At 41.2% G+C, this 23,188-nt stretch overlaps 1 protein-coding gene and 1 long non-coding RNA gene across 3 annotated transcripts; both read right to left on the bottom strand.

The window, feature by feature from the left end:
• Positions 1–469: 469 nt before the first annotated feature.
• On the bottom strand, positions 470–19,952 carry zrsr2 (zinc finger CCCH-type, RNA binding motif and serine/arginine rich 2). 2 transcript variants are annotated; one of them, XM_033032922.1, is made up of 12 exons: positions 19,834–19,952; positions 19,428–19,507; positions 17,947–18,016; positions 14,057–14,165; positions 12,783–12,869; positions 10,495–10,533; positions 7,034–7,149; positions 6,433–6,646; positions 3,643–3,698; positions 2,734–2,843; positions 1,298–2,180; positions 470–940 (listed from the first exon to the last, which is right to left on the bottom strand). In XM_033032922.1, the coding sequence occupies exons 1-11, from the start codon at positions 19,866–19,868 to the stop codon at positions 1,300–1,302; spliced, it is 1,797 nt and encodes a 598-aa protein (XP_032888813.1). In that variant the 5' UTR covers positions 19,869–19,952; the 3' UTR covers positions 470–940; positions 1,298–1,299. The 2 variants fall into 2 exon arrangements, with proteins under 2 accessions (XP_032888813.1, XP_032888814.1); XM_033032923.1 differs by having other exon boundaries at positions 19,417–19,507; positions 19,834–19,848.
• LOC116980572 lies at positions 9,207–10,177 on the bottom strand. Its single transcript, XR_004414014.1, has 3 exons — positions 10,036–10,177; positions 9,756–9,927; positions 9,207–9,725 (listed from the first exon to the last, which is right to left on the bottom strand). It is a non-coding gene; the product is annotated as an uncharacterized LOC116980572 (long non-coding RNA).
• Positions 19,953–23,188: the final 3,236 nt, after the last annotated feature.

Genomic DNA, 23,188 nt, shown 5'->3' with positions numbered 1-23,188 from the left:
AGCAGCTTTATCCACACTAATGTTCTCATATTTCAGTGGATTTGTTAAGCATGATTTCCCGTTCATAAATCCCTGTTGCCTGGTGTTCTTTAATTGCATCATTAATGGATTCCACCATTTTCTCCATTACTGCCATTGGCCTTACTAGTCACACATGCTTTGGTATAAAGAACATAAAATTTGGCAAATATTGTGTAAAAATGCAGAATTTATTACATGTGTTGATTTAAAAATATATATATATATATAGAATGGCTTAAATCACATGTTGGATATACTGAATGGTCAAAATGTAACAATATTTCACCTAAAATCAGATTACTGACAAACAAATTGTTATCTGCAATATCAGTTGCTGCCTACATCCCAGGTAACATTTATAAACAAAATATACAACGAAGGGAAAAATTTCATGCTGGATAATTGATCCAAATTGACGCTTCATGTTTGAAATAAACTTTACCCTCTGTTACTGTAAGTGTCCCAACTTTATTAACATGATACTAAGACTTTACATAACTGTTTCCTCCACAAATCCATGTTCACCAAAGTACAACTCTTCTGTGACATATTTCAGTCTATATTCCATTTACAGCGCAGAAGGCCACTTTGCTGGTTCAAGCAGATTTTTCCAAAAAGGATGGCACGTAGTAGATACGCAATTAATTTTTCCTCTTTCTGAAACAGCAAAGTGGGATGGAAACTTCTAAGTATAAGGGATCACAGCAGCTCAATGTGCTAATGCCACACTGATCCTAGCTGCCAAACTATTCAAAAGGATTCTGCACTTTCATGATGCTTCAAGGAATGAATAGCATGCAAAGTCTGGCCAGTTCTACAACTGGATAGCAGTCCTTTAAGAGTTTCTCTTCAGCTTCACAGTGCTGCTTTGGGCAGCCAAAGACCCACACTCCATTGTCGTGCATCTTCCAGCACCAACCTGGAAAGGATAATTAAATGGAATATTGAATAACCACGTCTTGTTAATATTTCCAGCAGAAAAAGTTGAATAGCATTCAGACTGCTCCAGTGCCTTTCCCATTTACCTCCTTGCCATTATCCATTCTGCTTGATCCCCATTTCCAAGGCACTCCTCACCCAAGCTCATTTCAACCACTGAGCATCAAGAAACCCATTAGCTAAACTGCCCTTCATTGGTCCATCTTCCTGCCACTATCCCAAGCAGAATCCCAACCTCTTGTATCCCTTAATTTTGAGCAAAATGTCAGATTTCTTTCATAAAATTGGAGTACTCCTGTTTTGTATCCTTAGATAAGTCCCAACATTAAACAGTTACCTTCATTCATCAACAGCTTCTGTTTCAATTGTGTCATTCAGTTTGGTAGCTGTTGTTGTATCACTTGTAGAGCTCTTAACACTCGGAGAAGTGGAAAGGCTTCTTACATCAGGATGGTCCACGGTGACTTGTGAGTCCTTTTCCAGTGAACTAACTGGCAAGTGACTGAGATCACGTTCTAGTCTTTTTGATTTATGGCCCTTTGATTTGTTTTCAGACTTGTTTTTAGATTTCTTCACTTTCTTAGCCTTCTTTTTGCTTTTTTTCTCTTTACTTTCTGATTCCTTCTTACTTTTCTTATTCCACCCATGAGGAGGACTTCTGCTTTTAGACCGTGACCTCTCTGTCCCTCGGTCCTTGCTGTTGGACCGGTCACGGCTTTTACTCCTCGATCGAGACAGACTTCTGCTCAGTGACCGTTCCAGGCTTCTGCTCCTTGACCTATATCGGCATCTCTCTCTGCTTCTGGACCTCCTTCGTTCCTGACTTCTGCTGCGGGACCTTTGTGATCTGCGAGCTTCTTTACTCCGGCTTCTGCGATGCCTGTCTTTGCTTCGTGACCGTTTTTTATCCTGGCTCCTGCTCCTGGACCTCTGCAACCTTCTCCTTTCCCTGCTTCTCCTCCTATTCCTTTCAGGCTCTCCAGACCACCTCTGCTTTTTGTCTGGACTACAACTATACTTCCTCCTAGATCGACTATGGTTATCGTAACGATGGCTCAATCTATCTCGCCTCTCAGAATACTTGTTAGAGTAGGATTTCCTTCGCTCTGGTGATGTGCAGAGATCACGATCAGCCTCCCAAAATTCGCTGTTAGGATTCCGGAACACATGAAGGAAGTTGCAATGTTTCCCTCTGGGGCACTTGCGCCTTTCGTAAAGTCCTGTTAAGTGTTTTAATAAAAAAACATTAAAACATAACTGGTTCTTGATAGCATGTCATTATTAAACAATACTACAGGCTGCCACAGATTTAGACACCCCTACATACGAGTAAGCTCCCTTAATATTATTCAAACATCTGACATACATACAATTGGCAGAACTAATTTTCTCTTCCCCACTACAACTAATTGTTCTTTCTTACTCTGTTTAATTGCTATTCATTACAATGCGGTGAAGTTATGGTTATCCAATTGAGTATATTTCCTGAGCTGCACACAAAATTAACTGAAGGACTTTTGTAAAAATAGAAGGCATTTCTTTCCTGCCTGTAATTGATTTCAGGTGGATAGGCCGTGAAAACTTGCAAAACCATCAACTGTTAATTCCAGTAATTAGTTTGATTGGCAGATTCTGTGTACAATAAAGATGAAGCTAGAGAGCCAATAATATTAAGGTAAGATTTAATTGATCATTATGGTTGTGCATTAAACATCACATTAATTCAACCATTATGAAGAGAAACTTCAGTAAAAAAATACATTGGGAACAAACCACATATCGCTGTTTTCCATCGAGTTACAGGTGAAAATTCACACTGCAACTGTTTCCCTGCGTACCAGCGCCCATTGAATAGTGCAAAGGCTTGCTGGCATTCCTCTTCTCTGCAGCAAAACACAAACAGGTGTTGACAACATACGGTGACACCGGATACATCAAAAATTCCCACACGGCTCTCAGATAATTTACAGGATGGAGAATACTGAAGGTCTGAGCAGAACAGCAAAATGACCTTTCAAGGTGAACGTATACATATAACCAAAATGATTTAACATTTTTTTTTTAAAGCAGTCAACTGAGGAATTAGTTTAGTAATACAGCATGGAAACGTGTCCTTCGGCCCATGATGTCCACAGTGACTTGCGATCACCTCTTCACTTCACACTAGTTGTATTGTACGGACAAGTTCAAAGAAGCCAATTAACCGGCACGTCTTTGAAATGGGGGAGGAAACCGGAGCACCCTGAATAAAATCTATGTGGTCACAGGAAGAATGTACAAACAGCACCTGTAGTCAGGATCGAATCCGCTGCAAGGCAGTAGCTCTACCACTGTGCTGAACCAAATAATAATTTGTCAGCTGGCCTCCCAAATGATGAGGTGCCCCAGCTCAATACTGCTGCATAGGCCAATATTCTGTGACAAAAAGGTAATGTTGATCTGTTGTACTCACTCTGGTAAGTTCATCAACCAAGGGCCACCTGCCTGCTCATGCAAACATAAGAGTCCTTAAAAACCATCTAAAGGCAGGACAAAGGTGACCTCTTCCAACAACATTAGCCCCTTGATCAATGCTAAATAGAAGTGATTTAATTAAAACAGTCATCAGTAGCAATAAATGTGTTTCTATGTCTGGACAACATTTGTTTGATATAATGCAAAAGTCCATAGAAAAAGACTTACTTTTGATATTGCACATACACATTTCCTCTCAGATGTGGCTCATAATTGCAACTGACCTGGAAAAAGTATGAACAAAGTTTACAGGCAAGTAACATTTATGCATTTATCTAACATTTATCAAATGAGTTTGGTTGTGCTATATAACCCAAGTCTGAAGGAACTTGAATAGCAGGGGATTGGATGATTATTGCAATTGACAGTGCGGCAGTGGCTCAGCTAGTAGAGTTGCCACCTCATAGCGCCAAACACCCCGGTTTGATCGTGACCTCGGGTGCAATGTGTGGATTTTGCACGTTCTACCTAACTGCGTAGGTTTCCTCCCACATCCTAAAGGCGTAAGAGTTTGTAAATTAATTGGCCTCTAAGTTGCCCCTAATGTAGGGAGTGGATGAGAAAGTGGCACAACATAGAACTGGTGTGAATGGGCGATTGATGGTTGGCACACTCGGTAGGCTGTATATTTCAATCGATTATGTCTACATTAATAATTTGAATGACAATGTAGTTAACAGTTAGTACATTTGCAGATGACCCTAAAATTGGTGGTAGAATGAGGAAGGCTATCAAGTTTACAAAAGGATATAGATTAACTAGAGAAGTGGGTCAAGAAATGGCAGATGTAATTGAACTCTGACAAATGTGAGGTGATGCATTTTGGCAAGTTAAACCAAGGCAGGTTCTACAGAACAAATAGGATCATTATTATTAATAATCCTAATATTTACTAATAATAGGACAGCTGGGGAGTGTGGTCGATCAGTGAGACCTTGGAGACCAGGGTACACAATTCCACGAAAGAGATGACACAAAATGACAGGGTGGTGAAGGGTACTGAATACAGAACTTGGGTCACCATGGTACAGTGCATGATATTGGCAATATCATATTTAAAGTATATGCAGTTCTGGTCACCCTCCTGTAGGAAGGATACCATTAAGCTGAAAAGAGTGCAGAAAATATTTGTCAGGATGTTACCAGGACTTTTTAAGGAGAGGATGGAAAGGCTCGGACTTATCACCCCAGACTCTTGGGGGGGGGGGGGGGGGGAGGGGGAAAGAGGTAGACAAAATTATGAGGGGCATACTATTTCAATATACAATTATCAGTCTATTTCCCCAGAGTAGAGGAAGCCAGAAATAGAGGGATAAACATAAAATGCTGAAGTAACTCAGCGGGTCAGACAGCATTTCTGGAGAAACGGAATAGGTGACGTTTCAGGTTGAGACCCAATTTAGGCAGAGTCAGGGGAAAGGGAATTAAGAGATAGAGAACAAGTGAAAGAAAGATATGCAACAAAGTAACGACGCTAAAGGAAACATGCCATTGTTAGCAGTGTTAGAGGGCATAGGTTTAAGGTGAGGGAGAAGTAAGAGAGACCCGAGGGACAGTTTTTCACATGGAGGATGGTGTGCCTATGTAAAAAGCTGCCAGAGGAAATCATTGAGGTGGGTATAATGGTGATATTTAAAAGACGTTCAGACTAGTATGTGAAAGGTATGGAGGGATATGGACCTAAAGCAGCCAAATAGGACTAGCTTAGTTCAAAAATATGGTCAACATGGACACGAAGGGTTGAAGGGCCGTTTCCATGCTGTATGACTCTTATGCTCTCAGGCTCAGTTAGATCAGAGTACTCTGACTTGATTGCTTGGAATAGTTCTATACACTGTCCAAGGCTAGAGTTCTGTACACAAGCTGGGTACCTGGAAGGTAGTCTTAGGCCTAATAAGGGGTGTGACTGGGGAAGGGGCTTCATGGACCAGCTCCACACTAAAGCCAGCTGAAAACCACCACACAGCTGGAAGCCAGAGTCCAAGTGGCAGCCCTTCTATCTCTGCCATACCTACCCAATTGAGAGACCAGGCCCGTTGGATTCAGTTTTGAAAGCAAACGGCCCCAGGGATTGGGTAGGTTAATGAATGATCAGCCATGATCATATTGAATGGCAGTGCAGGCTCGAAGGGCCTACTCCTGCACCTATTTTCTATGATGTTTCAGTCAGGTTTTAGTTCAATACCCAAGCATCCTTTACTATTGCCCATTACCATATTTCCATGGGTGCTTCTTAATGACGTTCATAAAAATGCTTGAAACTACCTTTGTTTACCTTACAGATTTCAAAGCAATGAAGCATTATTTCTACTTTTGTGCACCAAACTTAAATGAGAGTACAAAAGCGATTAAATGGAATGGGTCTGGGCTGATTATAGCTACATTAATCTAAGGATTGGACATAAAAAAGATGGATTTGATAATATTCAGAATCACAAAGGGTTTTAGGTAGTTGGGAGTATTATGTGCAATTCTAATCTCAATAATAGAAATCTGGACATTGAAAATCATTTAAAGATTACAAGAGTGATACTGGAACAACAAACAGGAAGGTCTGACTAAGAATGAGGCTTTTTTGGCAAAGGCAGACAAAACAGTGTCTGACAGGTCTAAAACTTGGCAGGGCTCTGATACAGATAATTGTAGTGTACGCACTTCCATGCAGGGAACGTACAACATGTCTAAAACTAGGTACCATCTTTACATTGCACTAGTCACTAATAATTCTTGCACAAAATTTAACAGATAAACAGTGTGGCAAGAAGAACTGCAGATAGGAGTCGTACTTTCTAGGAAAGCTGGATAAATATAAATTGGAGAAAGGAATAGTGCGATATGTTGGTAGGTTATGTTGAAGTAAGTGGTGGGAACGGCGCCATGGAGCACCAATAACAACATGAATCAAATGGTCCAAACAGCTATCAATTTTATATATTGCGATAGAGGAAATGAAGATACCTTAAATTGTACAACTTTCCCAATGCTCTTAAATTCAGGCAACACATCCTCATAAAATTCCATGAACTGCTGGTAAATGTCCTCCTCACTGTGCTCCAGACCAGAATCGGTATCATAGTCATCTCGCCTGCTTTCTTCCATGCCAAAAGTAATAAACATGGCTCTAATAAGAAGGGTCTGACTTGATGCTGGATAGACATGTTTACGAGAGCACCTGTGTTAAAAAGTGTCATTGGTGTTACAATGAATGGAACAATCATTGTTAGACATACCACTTTAAAAAAAAAAAACAGAATTTCAAAGCAACTGCATCTCAGACCTGTATACCTGCCTGTGTTATAATAAGGGAAAAAAATTAACACAGATTAGATTTTGTTAAAAGTGTACTAATCCCTAACATCTCCAAACTGAAGAAACTAAACACAGATTGGGTTATCACTGTGGAGTACCTCCACAAAAGGAATGAGACCAAAATAAAACACATCACCACTTTTAAAAGGTTGGACAGCTTAAATGGATAATAAGGGATAGTCTGAACAAGGATAATACTTTCAGGTTTTATAAAATACTTTGGTCAGTTCTACTTACTGATTTTACTCACCTATCACCAAATCTGCAAGACCCAGTTTTAAGAAAGAATGGACAATATGATTTATCCTTTTCTGTCCCATAATCCTCTGGTGCTTCTGGATTATGCCATGTGCCACCATTTTCAAGCTATTAGCAAAATAACAGTAACATAAATGATTAAGGATGAGCATTAAAAAATAAATAAATAAGGTAGCATTTAGAGAATTATAGTGATCACCTAATGGATTTGCCAAAAAAGACAAAGTGCTAGTTTAACTCAGTGGTTCAGGCAGCATGCCTGGTAAACATGGATAGGTGATGTTTCTATCCCAACGACCAAGTCCTTCTGCCAGTCAGCTAATTTTCTATCCATGCTTGCCTCTAATACCCGCCTCGTATCTGTTAGTAGCCTCACGTGCGGCACCTTATCAAAGGCCCTGTGAAAATCCATGTAAGCAACATCACTGATTCTCCTTTGTCTATCCTACTTGTTACTTCTTCAAAGAATTCCACCAAATTTATCAGACAATATCTAAATTTATCAGACAATATCTCCCTTAACAAAACCATGCTGACTTCAGCCTATTTCACAATGTGGATTGGAAATCATGAAGCAGAGCAGGGTCCAAGTTCATAGCTCAGTGAACATGGCAGCACAAGTCGAGTGGTTGGTTAAGAAGACGTATGGTACCATTGCTAGGGATATTGAATGTAAGAGTCAGGAAGTCATGATGCAGCTATAAAGGACTGTGGTTAGGCTGCTTTTGGAGTATTGAACAAAGTTCTGGTTGCCCCATTACAGGAAACATGTAGAGGCTTTGGGGAAGGTGCAGAGGTGGTTTACCAGAATGTTGCCCGAATAAGAGTTTCCGCAGGAGAGGTTGGATAAACTTGGATTGTTTTCCCTGGAACGTCAGAGGTTGAGGGGAGACTTGATAGAAGTATACAAAATTATGAGAGGAATAGATAGGGTAGGCTCAGATTCTTTTTCTCAGGGTGGAAATGTCTAACAATAGAGGATATAGCTATAAGGTGAGAGGGGGAAAAAAATTCTTGGAGCTGTGCGGGGCAAGTTTTGTTTTTTACACAGAGTAGTGGGAACACACTGCCAGTGGAGGTGGTAGAGGCCGATGTGATAGCAGTATTTAAGAGGCTTTTAGATACACACATGGAAGTTTAGGGAATAGAGGGATATGGATCATGTGCAGACAGATTATATCAATTTAACAGCACCATGTTCAGCACAAACATAGTGGGCTAAAGGGCCTGTTCCTGGGGTGTACTATTTGCTTCCAAGTACCCCTATACCTCATCCATAGTAATGGATGCTAATATCTTACCAACCACTGAAGTTATGCTAGCTGGCCTAAAATGTCCTTTCTTTTACATCAATCCCTTCTTAAACAGTGGAGTTACATTTGTTATTTTCCAATCCTCTGGAACCATTTATGACTCTAGTGATTCTTGAAAGATCACTACTAATGCCTCCACAATCTCTACAGCTACCTCTTTCAGAATTCTGGGGTGTAGTCCATCTGGTGCAGGTGACCTATCCACCTTCAGACCTTTCGGCTTCCCAAGCACCTTCTCTTTTGTAAGTGACGACACTCACTTCTGCCAGACTCTCTTGAATTCCTGGCATGTTGCTGGTGAGATGGTTCAGTTCGTCAACCATTTATTTGTTCCTCATTACGTCTCCAGCTTCATATTCTAGCGATCCAATGTCTAATTTTGCCTCTTTTACTCCATATATTTGTAAAAGATTTTGGTATCCTCTTATATAATTGGCCAGCTTCCTTCTATATTTCATTTTTACTCGTATTCCTTTTTGTCGCTTTCTGGTGGTTTTTAAAAAGCTTCCCAATCCTCTAGCTTCCCGCTTGTCTTTGCCATATTATATGCCTGCACAGGTAATTGGATAGGAAAGGCCATTTGGACAGGCAGTCAAACGATGTTGGGGGAGTCCAGAATCAGTGGCCACAGTTTAAGAATAAGGGGTAAGCCATTTAGAACAGAGACGAGGAAACACTTTTTCTCAGAGTTGTGAATCTGAGGAATTCTCTGCCTCAGAGGGAGGTGGAAGACGGTTCTCTGGATACTTTCAAGAGAGAGCTAGACTGGGCTCTTAAAGATAGCAGAGTCAGTGGATATGGAGAGAAGGCAGGACCAGTGTACTGATTGGGGATGATCAGCCATGATCACATTGAATGGCGGTGCTGGCTCGAAGGGTCGAATGGCCTACTCCTGCACCTATTGTCTATTGCTGTACAGCTCTATGACTATTTGCAAATTCATGGAATTATAGGTCACAAAGGTCGAGCAACCAGGTTCAATCCCAACTTCCACTGCTGTCTGTGAGACAAATAATAGGATTAATGTAAGATCAATAAGAGTGGATACTTGATGATCAATGCAGTAGACCAAAAGTCCCTTTACAATATTATATGATGAGACCTGGGACAGCTCAGCCATGATCATTCTGTATTGATGGGACAGATTTGAGACTTGCACCTATTTACTTGTATTCTTGCAGTTATAATGCACATATCTGTTCATGACAGTTTGCAATACAATTAAGATTACAAAAAACATAACTACAGAGTACCTCATTAGTTATTAAATGTTTAGTGGACATCCCAAAGCTAAAAAAACTTTTAATTATAAACCTTTTATGTTGAATGCTGGAGGACATTCAATTTTGAGCAGAAAACAGGCCCGAGGGACTAAAATAAATATACAATTACATAATATACAAATATACAATTACATAAAAGACTAATTTCTCTGGGCAACGGAATAAATAAAAACTGGGGCATTAGTGGAATGATTCAAGGGGATCTGACAAAAAACATTTTCTCCCAGAAGGTGGCTGAGGTTCATAAATAGAGACACAAGCCCACATTACATGTAGCTGAAAACCATGACCTGTAAAACCATGTCTGAAGAAGGGTTTCGGCCCGAAACATTGCCTATTTCCTTCCCACCATAGATGCTGACGCACCAGTTTCTCCAGCACTTTTGTCTACTCATGACCTGTAAAGCTGATGACCCAACGCTGAGCAGTGGAATTAGGTTTGATGCAGGTCTTTATTCAATCCAAATACCATGGTCTATGTTGTCTCCTTGTCATAGAACTGATTATGTTACCAAATTGCCTTCAGTCATTTGGTGCAGAACATATTTGTGGAATTCCCTGCCAGAGGGCAGTGGAGGCCAAATCACTGGATGGATTTAAGAGAGTTAGATAGAGCTCTAGGGGCCAGTGGAATCAAGGAATATGGGGAGAAGGCGGGCAATCAGATTGGGGACAATCAGTCATGATCGCAATGAATGGCGGAGCTGGCTCGTAGGGCCGAATGGCCTCCTCCTGCACCTATTTTCTATGTTTCTATATCCTTTTTAACGATTCAGCTATGGACACAACTTTATTAAGTAGTTTTCATTCAACGTAACTCAGTTTAAATTGCATAATTATTCAAAAACAAACAGTACCTGACTTTCCGCCTGATCCAGCATTTTCTGAACAGCCTCCTACAAATGGTGTAAACATAGTACTGGTAAAAACCCTGCAGTATACGTCTGCTACATATCTGATTCTACTTGTTAAGATTGAGAGCTTTAGAATGTGAATTCCCGACTGTCAAAATATCTAAGTTATTTTAAAACAATTTAAAACTAAATTAAAAATCATAAATGTACAAATTATCATTTCAATCAGGATTTATGAAACAGGAAAAAACATTAAAAAAAAACATGCACAGCCACATCGATATTAAGGGTTTGGTTTGTGACTAGCTCATTCCTTATTTGCTAGATGCTCAAGATTGTGGCATAGGTTCATCGAAAGGTATGGAAAACAGAGAATGGTGTTTTCCAAAGCAAATTTAGATAGCAGTTCTACATAAATTTGGTCCAGCAATTGATTTTGATACACATTACAAGATTTGGGTAAACGGCTCATGATTAAACACCAAGGTTGTGAGACAAAAAGATTTCTACTAGTAAACCCTTTACATTTTGTATAGGGTGAAGTAACATCTTAACCGAAGAATCTGAAAAAATTGCTAGTCGCATTTATTAAGCATTTCGAAAAAGATACGTCTTGATGAATTAGTCAGTAAGGATGAACGGTGGAAACTCTTTCGTACAGGATTGTTAAGGAATATCATTTGTATAGGTCCAAATAATTTTCACCATGTAAATACAATACTGGTACAACAAAAATCATCATTTAAACAGCAAGGAGTATTGCAGTTTCTGTATAGTTCCTACATTTTAAAATTGTTCATATACAATCAATTTGTTATTTACATTCAATACCACGTTGGCTTAATCTTGGAAAGCATTGGAATCTCGGCAACTTTTAATCATGATATTCTTTCAGAAATGACCCACAGACCTGTACCCACCCACCTTTCTCAACAAAGAAAAATATGGAATAGTATAATCTTATGATCACACACTATGCAAGGAAAATTCAGCTTACTAAATTATTTATTTATGCATTATTTAAAATAAACGAGATTGAAAAAATTCAATAAAATTGAAATTTGTTGCTGAGATTAAATTCTCCCAATCCATACAAACACTTTAGCGAAGACTAGTTTGACCCTTCACTGAGGAAAAACTGATCCAACAGCTCATTATATTTTGTTGAACACGTTTTTTGTTAAATGTTTATGAAAAATTTAATAAATTGAACTATTTTATAAATATGAATTACACCTGACTTTAAATGTGATCTGTCCAAATCATCTCAACAAACAGCCCATAGTAATGCACAAGAATTTGATCCCAAAGACCTATCTGCACTACATGCCTACCTACCACTATTGCCTTTGACCGGATGAAAATACCATTATACTACCAAATTCAGCTGATCCTTCTACCATCTAAATTAAAAACAATGGATTGAAATGGAAATGCTTTAACAGTTTAATCAAGTGGACAATCTCTAAAGATCTAATACAATTAGTTTTTGTGAAAGTATTATGATGGTGCAGTCCACAAAATATGGAAAATGGGAAATATTTTCTACTTTACCACCAAATATGGTCAATAAAACATGATTTGTTCAGAATTTAAATATATAATGGTTTCAAATAGTTATCAAAAATGCAAATGTCATGCTGGTCTGAAACTCAGTAATGGAAATAAACACAAAATCACTGCAAACACCAAGTTGATTCAATTCTCAAAATTATTTTGAAATACATCAATTTGGCACACTGACTATAAAAGCTAAAAGACTGATCACAAAGTTTACCAATCATTTGCTCTATTGAGTTGGCTCAGTAAAGCATACACCTAAAAGGGAAACGTTCTTGTAATATCTCTAGAGCCAAGCAGTTGAATGCATTTAACCTCTCTCAACTGTATTCAAACTCAGTTTAAATTGATCGAAAGCAGCCCTGTTTGCTGCCAAGACTGTAGACTGCCTGCAAACCAGTGACAGAAAATGGCTCCTGGCTTGGCAAACTCACGCAGGATAGGGTGTGAGAGACAAAATCCGACATATTGCAACTGCATGCCTCGAAATATATCCTGATTATAAATATGCTGTAGATGGATTTGGAAGTATTTAATTTTAAACTTGGAGGCATAAAGTATTCCAGTCACAAGACCCAGCTTGAAAACAAAAAACGTGTACTGCATTTAACTCCATGATTCTTTGTCCATTAAATTCTATTTTGATCTAGATGCAGAAATTTTAAGATTCCAAAGAACTTTTTAAAGAGGATATATATGTTGTGAATTTATCCTCCTAGAGCTGGAATCACCTCTCGTTCTCTCCGCTCCTGACGTTTGTGCTCTACTTCCTCCTTTTCTTTCATCTGCTGCTGTTCCCATTCTTCTCTGATTTTTCTCTGTAGACAGAAAATAAGCACATCACTGTGATATCTCATTTCATAAAGTTACATTATTGCTAAGTATCTCATGTTTAAGGTCAATCTCACTTTTCAGGTTTAAAGATAGATTAGGAATATTAACTGGAATAATATTTACTATCCTCTAGAATATTTAATCCAATGGTGAAAGTGAAAAGCTCAAGATACGAATTACCAGTCAGACCTTTCCGGACCCAGCCTGATGCCTGGAATTGCTGCCAGCAGTCCCCACCCACCTACATTCGCTGAATGAGCACCACCAATCTCACTTGCCTTCTGTACCCAGGATTCAGGAAGTAAAATCCAGATAGGCATGGGGTTTCAGGCACCAATCTCCTTGGCAGACTGCAAGGACAGGGGGGGGGGGGGTGGGGGGAACCTGGCCTGTCAAAATTAAGAACCCCCTGAGAAACTAATTAATAAAAAAAACACATTGCAGCACTTAAAATGATGAAATCATTATAAACAAAAACAAAAACTATTCGACAGACATAGGATTTAGAGATGTCGGTGGGGATTTCGATTCCCCCGCTGGACTGCACAGGGTCTCATCTGTCACTCAGCAGGTCTGAGACTTATTTCCATTGGAATACATTAGAAGCCGAATGTCCCACAGCCAACAAGAATTTATATTTCTTTATATAAAAAAGAGATATAGATTAGTTTGGACTGGACAAACTACAGATCAAATAGTTTTTCCCATAACACATCAGGTGCAATGCTATTTGTTCATTTCAAATGGCTTAGTTAACTGTACACTTGCACTAATAAGAAATTGGAGGACATGACATATCATCCTCCAAGATATTTCTCAAAGCCGCTTCCCCTGCAAGGATGCATTCACAGCTTGGGAGTGGTGTCATTAGCAGGCCAGGGTTGTATTGTTGTTTCATCATCGCGTGATCTCAGCTGGCCCAGAAAAACAGATAATCCAGAAAGGTTGGAACCGAGGGTGCCAGAAAATCAGTGTTTAACCTGTACAATTCAGTTAGTTTGATGCCAAGTGTTAAATGATATTTGAATTGCTACCTACATATCCTTTAAAAGGATATATGCAATTTCACGCCAGTTTATCTAAACAAAAAGCAAATGGGGTAGACCACCAATCTAATCCCACTGCTCTTGACAAAAATAATTAAGGTGCTTAAGTGCAAAAATCAGATTACCTCCTCCTCTTCCTGCCTTTTCTGTGCTGCTGCTTCCTTTTCCTTTTTTAGTAGGAATTCTTCCTGTGCCCGCTTTTCTTTTTCCAACCATTCTAAATGCAAACGTTGCCTAAAAAAGGAAAAGGTATTGTGCTAGTTTACTATAGCTGTCACAGGATTGTAGCAACAGTGCCGTCTTGGAATCTGAAAATACAATTTACGCACATAATTTCTAACCTTTGACTAATTATAGTTTTAGTAACATCTACTTTTCATTCAATATAATTTATCACTAATGCAAATTGAAAATAAAAATCCTCAAATGAAATGCATTGTTCTTTGATTACTCATTAATAAGCAGTGATAAGGAAATAAAACAATCTATGATGGAGCTGAAAATTGAATATGGGCATGCTTGAAGCCTAAGAATACAAGAATTTATTGACAAAGGCAGCACTGTTCAGCAAAATCATGGCTAATCCTCAAGAACCATCATGCCATCCAATCTCTTTATCCTTCAATTCCCTACTGTCCAAAAAACCTTTGACCTCTTTTGAATATACCCCATAACTGAAATTCCAAAAAATCACAGCACACAAATACATTTTTCACTTCAGTTTTATAAAGTTCAATGTCTTGAATTCAGTCTATGTTCTCTAATTCCATGGTCTAGCCAGAAGTAACATTCAACATCTTTCCAGTAAAATCTTCTTACAATTGTGTAAGTTTCAATGAGATCATCTCATTCATCAAACCCGAAGCATACCAATCTACTCAAACGTATATATCCAGTAATCAACCAGTGATTCTATGTTACTTAAAAAATCTCAAATCATATCCTTCTTTGAGTCCATGCACAAAAACTAAATTCTCCATGCTGCTTGGGCTGCAATATCCTCCGATTTCCTTGTGTCATCACCACCTTAAATATACTTATTGATAGCATCAACAAAACATAAAGTGCTGAAGTAACAGCAGGTCAAGCAGTATCTCTGGAGAACATGGATGACGTTTCAGGTCTGGACCCTTCTTCAGACTGATTTAGGAGGACGGAGAGAAAGAAAGTTGGAAGAGACATAGCATGGACACAGGCGAGGGGGGTTTGATAGTCAGATGGTTGGACAAAGGCTAGAGATGAAGAAAAAGTGCAAGACAAAAGGATTGAAAAGTTACAAATTGTGAAGCCAGAGCAAGGAATGTCGGAGGCAAAGGACCGTTCCCTCCGCAGCTCTGTGGCCAACTTGACACCGTTCTCTCTGCAGCTCCCTGATCAACTCGTCCCTTCCCACCCAAACCACTTTCCCCAGCAACTGCAGGAGATGCAACACCAGTCCCTATACCTTCCCCCTCGACTCCATCTAAGGACACCGGTAGTCTTTTCAGGCGAGACAGGGGTTCTCTTGCACCTCCTCCAAACTCATCTATTGTGTCCACTATTCCAGGTGTATATTGTGTCCACTATTCCTGTATATCGGCGAGACCAAACGCAGGCTTGGCGAACGTTTCGCTGAACACCTCCGCCCAGTCGCCTTATCTACCTGATCTCCCGGTTGCTGAACACTCCCCCTCACATTCACACACTGACCTTTCTGGCCTGGGCCTCCTCCATTGTCAGAGTGAGGCCCAGCGCAAATTGGTGGAACAGCACCTCATATTTTGTTTGGGCAGCTTACACCCCAGCGGTATAAATATTGACCTCTCTAACTTCAAGTAACCCTTGCTTTCCCTCTCTCTTTCCATCCCTCCCCAATCCCAGTTCTCCGACCAGTCTTACTGTCTGATGAAATTGTTTTTGTTTTTTTTGTTACCTTCTCCCAGCTAACAATGCTCCTAGCTAAAAACATTGTCCTTTTTTTATTTTTTTTATTTAACCTTTATTTAACCAGAAGTCTTGATCTCCTTGATCTCCAGTCCCTTTGGCCGTTTTTCCCCACACTTCCTTATCTATCTATCTATCTCCCCCCCCCTCCCCCTCCTCCCAACGTCTGTCTGAAGAAGGGTCTCAACCCGAAATGTCACCCATTCCTTCTTTCCAGAGATGCTGCCTGTCCCGCTGAGTTACTCCAGCATTTTGTGTCTATCTTTGGTTAAAACCAGCATCTGCAGTTCCTTCATACACCCTCAGGAGAAAAATCTGCTTCATCTCAACATGTAATTGTTGCTCTATTGTCCCAGCACCAAATCTCATTATTCTGAACTCCTACACTATAGAACACACATCTTGTCACATCACCTCAGAATTTTAAATATATCATTGTCACATCTTATTCTAGCCTCCAGAGTATATGCACATTGTGCTCACCTATCCTTGCAGAAAAAGTCAATTTATTCTTAGAAATTATAATCTGGTGAATTTACTGCAGCACTGTCTCAAAGGCAAGGTAAACTTGCCCAAAATGAAATCAAAACTCCTTCCAATAATCTAACGTTGTAAAGCTACAAGAGGATTTAATTACCTTTGTATCCCAAACTGCTTACAATAAAAGCCAACATCACACGCTTTAATGACCTGCAATACTTGTATGCCTGCTTTACATTTCTTATTCAAGGACACCCGGATTTGCTGATCAACAAAATTTAAAGAACACTCCGGCTTTTCTATCGTTCATATCAAAGTGAATAATGTCACATTTATACAATACAATATTTATTACGTCATTTGAACCTCAGTGAGGCTCAAACGAAACTCTGTTTCCACAACCATACAAAGACAATTTCCTACAGACATACACACAATTCAATTTACAGAAACATCCATCACAGTGAATCTCCTCCTCACTGTGATGGAAGGCAAAGTCTTTTCTCTCCCCTGCACCATTTCTCTCCCGATGTCGAAGCCCCAGGCGGGCGATAGTAAATCCCACGGCCATTTTAGGCCGCGCCGGGCGATGTACGGCCCCGCTCCAGGCCCAAAAGTCACAAAGTTGGAGCCCCCGGCAGGCGCTGGAATGTCCCGCGGCCATTAAAGCCGCGCCGGGCGATGTACGGCCCCGCTCCGGGTTGTTCCAAACCCGCAACACGGGCTGGAGAAGTTGCGTTGCGGGAGCTCAGAAAAGCGGTCTCCACCTGGACCCGCGAGTTCCCGATGTCCCAGTCCACCGGCTACAGCTGCAGCTGGAGCTTCCGAGCTCCGGAGTCGGGCCGCAGCAGCGAGCCACCACCGCTCCCCACACTCCGAGGCCGGCCAGCCCCATGATGGTGAGTCCGCAGCTCCGCGACTGGAGCCCCCAGGTCGTTCCGGTTGGAGGCCGCTCCACGGTGCTAGGCCCCAACGACAACGGAGACCCGACAGGAAAAAGGTCGGGTCTCCCGTGCAGGGAAGAGATTTTTTCAAAGTTTCCCCCTCCTACCCACGCCCCCCACATATACACAGTTAAAAACAGTATTAAAAAACACAAACAACTACATTTAACTAGACAAAATTGTTTTTAAAAAGACAGACAGGTGAGTCACGCCGATCCCTTTACCCCAATCTAAAATCAACTGTGACATGTTTAGTTCTGTCCTTCCATTTGGTCTCAGGCCAGTACAAATGCAGCAAATTCCTTATTCCTCAAATTTAACCCTGCTGTTTCAAATCAGTATTGTACACAGGTAGCAGGATTAAACCAAAGCAGTGAATCCATTGGAAGATTGATACAGGTATACTAGTTGAAGTCCATATTCAAAGACCACTGGCACATATAAAAAGGAACACAAAATTATTTATTTTAGTAGTCATTGCAGTGTAAACATTCGGTTAGCCCAGGCAAAGTACAGTACCCATTGGGACTATCAGGTCTTATTAACGAAGACACCACTTTACAATTCTGTTAAATAGTAGCTTGATCTCACCTTAGCAATGAATGAAACTTATAGACTGTTGCACTAAAAAAAGAACAACTTCCTTGTCACCTCTAAAGACCACTAACCTTTCAGCCTCCAATTCTTTTTCTTCTTCAAGTTCTTCTGCCTCTTCTATGTCATTGTCACAAGTTAATTCTGGAAATCATTGAAAATAATTATATTCTTGATACTGTCATAAACAGGTGCAAGTATAAAATTCAAGTGCTTACATCAAATCAATTGACCAACACAATAGACGTGGTACATCATATTTCTTCAGTTTTTATTACATCATAGCCATTGTGAAAAAAACATTAATTATTAATGTACTAACTAATCATAATTTTCATAAAAAATAAGTAATTTCCCAAAAAACACTGAAAGGCTGATATTTTGACACAGGCTACATCATGCTCACTTTGATGGCCAAAGTATAGTAAAACACAAATAATCTGCTATGCAATCTTTAGAAAATCCTTAATGTTCAGCATCTGACTCACTTGGTTCTGTTTCCCCCAACACTCCCCTAAGACACGCCCGGGTCCCAGTACCCACACTCCCCTTAATACTCAAGGCCCCTGCCTTCTTGAATGGCACCAAAGTCCTGAGGATGCCAATTTGTTGGAGTTTTACAATATTCTGATATACAGAATGCATTGTTTATTTCCTTTAAACAGTTAGATAATTTCCAATACCAAAATTAAGTTTACTTTGTTACAGATCAAACAGGCTATTTGTCAACAGCTTTTTGCAAATAACTATCTTACTTCCAGTTGTCTGTTTAAACCAGCATCTGCAGTTCCTTCCTACACATCTTACTTCCCTCCTCCATGTCTAGAACTTCACCCTTACAGCTCCAAGGTTTAATAGTTAGTGTTTTGAAAAGTTAGCCCTCTTTCCAAATGTCTGATCTGATCATATTTTCAACATTTTCTATTTTTATTTTGAAAGCTAAATGTGTTTACCCTGCAGGAGGATGAGAAAACAATTACATTTTCCCTTAAATCATGCAAGTTTCTTCTGACTTGTTGATATGAGGAACCATTGATCAATCCAACAATTTGTATGAACTGAAGCTCATTAACTTTGTCAAGTCACAGAACTAAACAGAAACACCCAAGCCTTGGGCAGAATATTAGTGTGTAAGAAAGAACTGCAGATGCTGGTTTAAATCGAAGGTAGACACAAAATGCTGGAGTACAAAGTGGGTTACAAATCTCAATTGGCTTAGTTGATTAGGGAAACCTTAAATGAAGGTACGCAAAATTCAATTATAAAAGTTACCCAGGTTAAGTACACCAGATTTTAAAACAAAAATTATAGTTATAGGTGGTGGATTCATACTGATGAACAAATGAAGAGTTTCTCATGCACTTACTACATTCACACTACATCTATATATCTATCCAAGGAACTTATAAATCACAATCATTACAGTTTGAGGTAACTGTGTCTGTTGAGGTACTAGTCCCGCCCTCCACCTGGATATCATTGGGGATTTGATTTAGATTAAAATGTTATGTTATTTCCCAATTTTTGGCGCACTGGAAACCCACCGAGCACCAACCTTCTTCTCTCTGTTTAGCCGCTGCCTGCCGCTTTCTCTTGCGTTTTTCTTTTTTCAGTAAAGCTCTGAATTTCTTGTGACTGCAATTAAAAATATAGGGAAGATAGTACACTGGTTACAAAAGCTGCTCAAGCACCCCCACCCACTTCCAGTGTAATTCCCACCGACTCCTCGTCCACTCACCCCATCCCCAGAATCACCGTCCTGGTTAAAACCATCAGGGGGGCCTCAGACCGCGTCTCCCAGCTCCCCTCAATCCCGCCCCGCGTGTTTTCCACCCACAACCCTATTCTGGGCAGATGGCCGAACCCCTGACATTTGTCATGATAACTGGTGCTAATGTTTAACCCCCCCCTCCCTCCTCCTCATCCCACACATCGGCAGTGATCGGACACGATTCCCGCACCTCAGCTTCTGAATCGGCACTACCATTGCCGCCATTTTGCGACCTGGCGCTTGGCGTGGGTCACATGGGACACTAGCTGCTGCGCCTCTGGCTTGGCGTGGGTCACGTGGGGAGCCGACTGCGCCGCACGCTGGTCACGTGTCACGCTTTTGGCGTGGGTCACGTGAGACAGTAGCTGCGCGGCGTGGGGGATGACTGGCATAGGTCACGTGGGAGTGACTGGCATAGGTCACGTGGGGGTGACTGGCATGGGTCACGTGGGGGTGACTGACATGGGTCACGTGGGGGTGACTGGCATAGGTCACGTGGGGGTGACTGGCATAGGTCACGTGGGGGTGACTGGCATAGGTCACGTGGGGCACCTTCTGTCGGTGGCTCGGGTGAGCGTCGTGGACGGTGACCGGACAATCTCTTCAGTCAGCGCAGTGTTCTCCCAGCCCCTCAAATCAGCCACAATCCCCTCGCCCCAACCATCTCTCTAGCCCCTACCCGTCTACAACACCTCCTCAATGTGTGGGAAGGAACTGCAGATGCTGGTTTAAACTGAAGATAGACGCAAAAAGTTGGAGTAACTCAACGGGCCAGGCAGCATCTCTGGAGATGCATCTCCCCTCAATCATCCGCTTCCCTCCATTCCCATCCCTGCAACAACACACCATCTTTCACGCCTTGTCTAACCCAAATCCCTTCACACCTCCCTCATCCATCCCCACACTCTTTCAGTCTCCTTCCCCCTACCACCCGACCAAACCCACCTCTCTAACTAGCCATACCCCTCACATCCCCACACAGTCCTTCCAGTCTTCCAATCTACCTCATTGCAGATCTTGCATCTTTTCTGATCTGCAATTTGTAGCTGTAGTGTTGCAACACCATATTCTGCACTCTGTTTAAGAAGGAACTGCAGATGCCCTCTGGTTCTAGACTCACCCATTACTAGCATTACACCCCCCCCCCCCCTTTTACCTTTTACCATTCACTGCAGTGGGCATAGTCTATCATGAGTGTGAACTCTTGCCTGGTCAGATAGTACCCATGTAGGGCCCATGTGATGGCAACAGCCTCTCTCTAGAGCAGCATACACAATACACAATACAATTTATTTGTCACTTGAACCTCATAGAGGCTCAAATGAAATGTTGTTTCTGCAGTCATACACACAAGAAAAAAAGACCCAAGACACAACACAATTTACTCAGACATCCATCACAGCGCATCTCCTCACTGTGATGGAAGACAAAAAAACTTATCTCTCCCCTGCACTCCCCATTCCCCTCCCGATGTCAGAGTCAAAGCCCCCGGCGGGCGATGGCAATTGTCCCGCGGCCATTAACGCCGCGCCGGGTGATGCAAGGCCCTGCTCCGGGTCTTGTTGTTGGTGAAAATCTCGTCTCAGGTGAAAATTTGGTGTTCCTTTCCATCAAAGTCCTGAGAGTCCCTAGCATTGTCTCGGAGGTGTCTATCTGTCCAACGAAGGGCCGATGAAGTAAGGATTGTGCAGATTAGGCTCACTGGCGAGAGCTGTTTTTAACTTCCAGAAGGCTTCGTCTGCTGGTATTATCCACTGTATTTTCCCCAGTTGGCCCTTCTTGGACATGTTTGAGAGGGAAATTGCCACTGAGGATAAAAGAGGAACAAAACATCACAAAAATGGAAACCAACCACTGACAATGCACCTATTCATGATGTCATATGTTCAATGCATGAAGTACAAAGTTTGCATAAAGTTCATGATAATACTAGCCCACACCTTGCACTGTGGGATAATCACATGGTCATTCATGGAATGTTACAGATGTTGTTCTCAAAGGCATCAATAAATTGTGGCAACTAGATAGTTAATGCAGGGATTGGTGTTTGGTTCCCAGCTGTTCATAATCTAAATTGATAATTTGGGTGAGAGAAACCAAAGGTTATTTCCAAATTTGTTGATTATTCTCACAGGCAGGAAAGAGAAGGATATTAAAGATTTCAAAAGAATATGGACAACAATGATAGCAGAAAAGAACATGAGAAATGAAAAATGTGGAAACTATTTGAGGTCACCTAATTTGGTGTATGAAACAGAAAAAAATGTTTTAAATTGGTGACAGATTGGGAAATGTTAATAGTGAAGAGACTTGGAATTTCAGCTTAGAGTTTGCCTTTCCATTTCTGGAGTGAGCTTTGAATCCAGTTTACTGACCTGAACAGAGCTATAGTAGACACTAACTCTAAGCATTCATTCTCAGTGACTCCAAATTATTCCCTGCAAGCTTGGTATCCTGAAAGCACAGGAGTTATTTTTATGTTTAATTAATTTGAGTAAGGTGGATGTTACTGGCAAAACCAAAGTTCAATACTGTCCTTAATTTCTCTGGTGAAGTGGTGGTGAGGCTGTTTTTGAAGTAAAGTAACAAAGAACTGCAGGTGCTGGTTAATACACAAAAGGACACAAAGTGCTGGAGTAACTTAGCAGGTCAGGCAGCATCTCTGGAGATCATGGACAGGTGAAGTTTCGGGTCGAGACCCTTCTTCAGATGTGAAGGCGGCAGGACTTCAAACTTGAAGTGCTCCAGTCCCTTAATAACATCATGGAGCTGGCGGCCTTGAGACTGACTTTGAGCCTCACCACCGGCCGTGGACTTACTATCGGAACCTGCGATCCCTTGCCTGGGATCGACGGACGCTCCAACCACAACCTACGGATTTCAACATCGAGGAGCTCGCAGTCTCAGGGAGAGACCGATGTCGGGAAGCTCCAAAGTCACAAGAGGTTCGACCAACCCCGACCCAGGGTCCCACCTCCCGGCGCGGGGGAGCTGAGATCCCCCGATGCGGAAAATTGATCGCCCCGACGCAGAGGGCCCGACCGCCGGCCACGGGAGCCAAGATTGTCCCGTCAACGGATGGCTTGAGGCCCCAGACTGCGGGAGAACAAAGAAGGGAAAAGATTGAACTTTTTCTTCGCCTTCCATTCACAGCGAGGAATGTGGAGGGGTCACTGTGGTGGATGTTTATGTTAAAATGTATTTTGTGTGTCTTGTTGCTTTTTATTGATTTGACTATGGCAAATCAAATTCCTTGTATGTTGCAAAACATACTTGGCTAATAAAGTTATGATTGTGTTATAATGCCAATTAAGAATGGTGTGTGAGACTTGAAAGTATTGTGATTTCCGTATAAATCATAGATTCATTGAATATTTAGCAATCATATCTGTGGCAGTCAAAGAAAAATGTTTGCCAGCTTAATCTGAACTTCATAAAGGGCGAGCAAGTTCTGCAGATCCTGAGGTCACCGGAGGTCACCGGAGGTCTCCAACATTCACCTGCATTCACGAGCTTTCCGGCTCCCCCCCCCCTCCTCTCTCCCC

The sequence above is a fragment of the Amblyraja radiata genome, chromosome 14, assembly GCF_010909765.2.
Source record: "Amblyraja radiata isolate CabotCenter1 chromosome 14, sAmbRad1.1.pri, whole genome shotgun sequence".
In the NCBI taxonomy this organism is placed as follows: Eukaryota; Metazoa; Chordata; class Chondrichthyes; order Rajiformes; family Rajidae; genus Amblyraja; species Amblyraja radiata.
The sequence above is the reverse complement of the archived record's forward strand: the minus strand, read 5'-3'. Positions and strand labels throughout refer to the sequence as shown.

Bases quoted from the DNA above. Each gene is read 5' to 3' on its own strand.
- zrsr2 (XM_033032922.1), bottom strand. From the start codon at position 19,868: ATGGCGGCAATGGTAGTGCCGATTCAGAAGCTGAG. The intron at 14,166-17,946 runs GTTAGTGGTCTT...TTCCTTTTTTAG, and splicing joins AAAGAATTGGAGGCTGAAAG to GCAACGTTTGCATTTAGAAT. The intron at 6,647-7,033 runs GTGAGTAAAATC...TTTTTAACACAG, and splicing joins TCTTGCAGATTTGGTGATAG to GTGCTCTCGTAAACATGTCT.